Source organism: Perognathus longimembris, chromosome 2 (genome assembly GCF_023159225.1).
Source record: "Perognathus longimembris pacificus isolate PPM17 chromosome 2, ASM2315922v1, whole genome shotgun sequence".
Classification (NCBI taxonomy): domain Eukaryota; kingdom Metazoa; phylum Chordata; class Mammalia; order Rodentia; family Heteromyidae; genus Perognathus; species Perognathus longimembris.
Window position 1 is genome coordinate 117,543,901 of NC_063162.1, and position 5,568 is coordinate 117,549,468.

A 5,568-nucleotide genomic window follows, 5' to 3' on the forward strand; every position below is an offset into this window, starting at 1 on the left:
AAGAAAGAACAGAGCTGGAGATTTTTTAAAAACTGGAAGTAATTACACAATAGTAAGAACCATGTGAAGGAAGATTGCAGGACCTAGTCCTGGAAACACAAATATATAAAACATGACAAATGAGGGAAAACAGAAATAAATATGCAACAAAGACTTCAATGGGTAGGTATTTTTAATGTGCAAGGACTATGAGGTGACTGTATAAAGATAAAAAATTTAAGAAATTCGTTGGGCGAATTATCTCTTGAGACAAACATAGTTGATATAGTTAAGGTAAAACTGGGTCACAATATTATGTGAATGTTCAGAAAGCCCATTTTTTGGACATGTGGTTCGAGTGTTAATTACTGCAGTTTGTTCAAGTATGAATAGAAGCCTGAAGTTTTAGCACAATGATAAAAATCTTTCAGGGATCTGGTAGATTTCAGCCCCCTTCCCACCTCCCCACCCTTGTCTACAATTTTCTTCTTTTCAGAGATTTAAAATATCATTACTGAAATTCAGTCCTAATTTGTGTGTGTCTTGGTAGGTTTTTGAATATTCAGCCTATCCCATGCTCAATCGATAGAGAATGGGAACAGGTTGACCCTGAGCACTGCTGGAAATTGAAAGACAATACCCTATAACTCATCTCAACCTGAGACTGGATTCTAAATGGTTTTACTTCTAGGTAGAAAAGGGTGGATCTTAGTTAGGGATTGAGGTGGAGACAATTGTAAAGAAAAGGTGTGGCAGGAGGGGCTGGGCTATATAAGAAGCAGAAATAGAGCAGAAAACCCAGCATTTGGCAACTACTCCTGAGGAGGAAGCATCTTTGTTGGTGAGTTCCAGAGGGGTATTTGAAATCTCAAATCTTTTGCTCCTGGAGTCATGGAGACCACTCGACTGAATTTGGAAGGGTTGTCTCAGTCACTTGAGGAAGAAAGAAGCCTTCAGAAGGATATGTCTCCTTTACAGACCGAACTGGCTCCAAGGAAGTACACTAGTCTGCATTGGAAGCAGCCTTCCAAGGTTGGTGCGGGCCTCCTGAACACAGGAAATACTTGCTACATGAATGCCATCCTGCAGTGTCTGACGCACACAGGCCCACTTGCAAGCCACATGCTCTCTCGTGGCACCTGCCAGATGCCTTGCCACCAGAAATCCTGCATGATGTGTGTGGTGCAAGCTCACATGAAAAGGGCTTTCCAGCACTCTGGGGACACAATCCAGCCCTCCTATGCCCTGGGTGCTGGCTTCCATATGTCGTTGCAGGAAGATGCCCATGAATTTCTGATGTTCCTCTTTGAGTCCATGGAGCAATCCTGTCAGTCTTGTCCCAAGGGCTTAGATCTTCTGGTTCAGGAGTCTAGCCTAATCCGTGAAATCTTCGGAGGGTACTGGAGGTCTCAGATCAGGTGTCTCCAGTGCCATAGCACTTCAGACACCTTTGACCCTTATGTGGACATCCCGCTGGATATCGAGGGAGCTCAGAGTGTTGGCCAGGCTTTGGGAAGACTGGTGATGCCCGAAGAGCTGAGTGGGGAAAACTCCTATCACTGTGCGGCTTGTCTGCAGAAAGTGTCTGCTTCCAAGACCTTGACTCTGCAAAGTGCCTCCAAGGTCCTCGTCCTTGTACTGAAAAGATTTTCTTCTTGGACAGGTGACAAACTTGATAGGACAGTGCAGTTTCCTGAGAGTCTTGATATGCAACCATACATGTCTCAGCACAATGCGGAAGCACTTGTGTATGACCTCTATGCTGTGCTGGTTCATGCTGGGCTGAGCAGGCACAGTGGACATTATTTCTCCTACATCAAAGCTGGGAATGGCCAATGGTATAAAATGGATGATGCTAAGGTGACCAGCTGTGATGTTTCTTCTGTGCTGAGTCAGTGTGCCTATGTCCTCTTTTATACCCAGAGGAGCAGTGATATTAATGGACACCGTGATGCTGTGTTACTAAGCAGGAACCCAACAGCTCCAGAGGCTGAAGAAAAGGAGGGAAGAACACACCAACTAGATAAGACAAAGTACTCTCATCTGAAACATTTAGAGTCACAGCCAGATGCGGAGAGTCCAGCAGTGAAAGAAATCTCCCTAGACCAGTGGAAAAGCTTCCAGGAACAAAACCGGCCAAAGTCAGAGTTCAACCTCAGGAAAATAGAGTTCACACAGGATTCCAATCTAGTCATGATTCATCCATCTAAACACAGGGATCAGATGAGAGGAAATCATTCTGATAAGGAAAATCCTTTATCCCAAAATTGTTACCAGAGTACAACAGGCCAGATGTCCAGAAATAGTGATCAAGACCCTTGTAAGGACACTACGGCCAGATCCAACAAGAGAAAGAACAAGCAAAGGAAGAAAGAAAAGAAGTATATTTTTGTACTCTCATAAGCTCATTGAAGTAGTACTGTGGCTCAAGTGATAGAGTGCTAGCCTTCAGCTGAAGAGCTCAGGGACAATGCCCAGGCTCAGAGTTCAAGCCCACAATGGACAAATATAGTTTCAAATCACCTCATTGATTTTTTTCTAAAGTTGGTGCTGGTCCTGTCTCTTGATGTTTGCAGTTTGTCATTTTCCAGAGATTTTATCCTCAAGACTAGTGGTGTATGACTTGAGCCACAAATACACTTCTGACATGAAGTGGTTTATTGGAGATCAGAATGCCATGAACTTGCTCATGCTGGCTTCGAAGAGCAATCTTCATATCTCAACTTCCTATGTGGCTTGGGTTTCAGGCCTGACACACCGGGGCCTTGCTAGGATTTCAATTTGCAAAGTTATCTTGTCCCTTATTGAAGAGTAGAAAAATCACCAGGTAGGGAGTGGAGATGAGGGTGATAATACATTAATGTGAATGACACATCGATTACACATATTGGTGAAAATGATTGATGAATCATAAAAGTAAATGTATCAACATAAAAAAGTATTGTAATCATGTAGAAACAACCATATTCCACTGGGCTCATGGGCACTGTAGTTGCTCTGAACCTCTTCAGTTTTGTGCATATTGACTTAGAGGAGAGAATTCTGTGCCATTACCATTACAGGTGCAATTCTATGGTGACAGTGTATCTATCAGCCTCTTTGAAAGTGGTGTGAGCCTCCTGCAGCCCTGAAAATGTGCATGATGGAGCACAAGACCCTCGTCTCTCTGTACTGTTCTGTGCCGTGCATGTTTTGTCTACTGCTGGCGGCTCCATGGAGGTCAACTTTGTGAACTCATGGCAAGCAGTCTTCTGGAGTTTTTGGGAGAAAAACCCTCTGCCAGCTCACGATTGATTGGACTAGAAGATATACAAAACAAACATCGTAGATTGGAAGTGTTCTGCTGAGTTGATGCCTTGTGAAATGTTAGATATTTCAACTGCATTATGTTTATTTTTTATTTATTTTTTTTATTTTTATTTTTTGGCCAGTCCTGGGCCTTGGACTCAGGGCCTCAGCACTGTCCCTGGCTTCTTCCCGCTCAAGGCTAGCACTCTGCCACTTGAGCCACAGCGCCGCTTCTGGCCATTTTCTGTATATGTGGTGCTGGGGAATCGAACCTAGGGCCTCGTGTATCCGAGGCAGGCACTCTTGCCACTAGGCTATATCCCCAGCCCATTATGTTTATTTTTATGAATCAGTTCATCAGATTCTTTACAGCATATATTGTTACTAGACTGAAATTCATGGTTGTTGAATTTCCTGTGTATAATATATTGCATGCTTTGAACTTATGGTATAATTGTTCATCTTTATATTTTTTAAGTACGAATTTCTCCTTGTTCTCAAAAGTGGGAAAATGGCCTGAAGGCATATGCTGTCTTATGTCATTTCCTATTGTCCCCATACAAATTTTGTAATAAAATATACATTTTTTTTTGTTTTTATCCTTATTTGTGGTTGGGAAGCTTGACCTTAGGGACTGGGCACTATCTTTGAGCTCTTTTGCTCAAGGCTAGCTCTCCACAAATTTGAGCCACATGCCAGTTTCAGTTTTCAATTTTGGTCCAGTGTGAGTTTTTGAGTGATAAATTGGAGTTAAATGTCACACCAGGACTCTCCTGCCTGGCTGGCTTTGAACTATGATCCTCAGTTCTCAGCCTCCTGAGTTGCCTAGATTATAGGTGTGAGGCACCAGAGCACTGCTATATGAAAGTTAAACTATAGTTTGCTTCATACACTGAGGTGTTTTTCTTCCACACTTTCTAATAAATATGTAAGCTCTGCAAGTTGAAAAAATTGAAATCTGTTAGAAGAATGGCTCCATCAATGTACTCAAACTTATCAAGAGAAGTTGGCAGAAAAAAAGAAGTTAAAGGTATCTTTTGGATAACGTAAAATAGAGGCCATCCTTCAGGAAAAGTTGCCAGATGTCACAGAGAGTCAATGAATGATGGAAAGTAGGAGAACTCTCTCCTTCTGATACACATAATGACAGTGAGAAGTAGTATTGCGAAAAAAGAAATCCATATCAGATTTGTATCAGAGAAAGGAATTCCAGCTTCTTTAATTGAGAAAGCACTGAAGTAGATAGTACTTGTAATGCCATAACTATTAACTCCTGTGAAACAAGCATTATAGGAGCAGAACAGCTATGACACCATTTTTTTTTACTACATTATGAAAAACACTGTGCCCTGGGCAGAATACAAGATGATCAGAGTAACATGATCTTACGTATACTCACCTTCTAAATTGTTCCAACAGTGAGACATAGGATCGTTTTCAACCATTCTCATTCAGCCTTCATCCCTTTGCCTAAGAAGTATTTTACTTTGTTGATGGTCCAGCATTTTTTGACTTCCAGGTTATTCCCTAGGATGACTAACTCCTGCTTTGGACCATCAAGCTACATCATTGCTCATATTTCTCAAAAACGGTTTCATTGGTGAAGAATCTGCAGAAATAACAAAATATACAACTAGATACAGTATTAATAATTATTTTAATAATGTTAATATTATACATTTAGGGACTGAGTCATTGCTTAAGTGGTAGAGTTGTAATACTGAATAAGCAAGCCTGATGGCAGCATGAAACGCTGAGTTCATGACCCAGTACTGGCACAATAGTTTAAAAGAACAATGTAACTGTCATACTTATAAGACAACATGTTGGAAATTAACTGTACAACTTGGGTGTGGGGAGTGCTTGGGAAGGAGGGATGGAGGGGAAAAATGAGGGAGGAGGTAACAAGTTTGTTAAGAAATGCATTCACCATATTACATATGTAACTGTAACTCCTCTGTACAGCATCTTGACAATAAAGTTGAACAAAAATAAAAATAAATCAGTATTACTGAAAGTAAAAGAACAATAATTTGAAAAAGTTGAATATACCTACAATTTTTTTTATCATGATGGCATTGTTTGAGATTGAAGGAAGGTCTGTCCTAACACCCTAATACAGATAATTGCCCAGAGCAACAGATAGTTAATAGTTGTCAATTTGAAGTGAAAGTCCAGCTACAGGAACTTATCTATTTTAATGAACACCTTCCATTTCCTTTTCTTTACCTAGGCATGGTGCCTGTGATTTGCAGGAGAAAACTTTGTTATCCACAGATGTATCCATTGTGAAATTTTCCC

At 41.0% G+C, this 5,568-nt stretch overlaps 1 protein-coding gene across 1 annotated transcript; it reads left to right on the forward strand.

Annotated features, from left to right (window-relative positions):
* The first annotated feature begins 870 nt into the window (after positions 1-870).
* On the forward strand, positions 871-2,382 carry LOC125345399 (ubiquitin carboxyl-terminal hydrolase 17-like protein 6). Its single transcript, XM_048337579.1, has one exon. It carries the CDS (start codon positions 871-873, stop codon positions 2,380-2,382), a length of 1,512 nt encoding a protein of 503 aa, XP_048193536.1.
* The last annotated feature ends 3,186 nt before the right edge of the window (positions 2,383-5,568 follow it).

What these genes read in the sequence shown, in the direction of transcription:
- LOC125345399 (XM_048337579.1), top strand. Translation starts at nt 871, where the DNA reads ATGGAGACCACTCGACTGAATTTGGAAGGGTTGTCTCAGTCACTTGAG.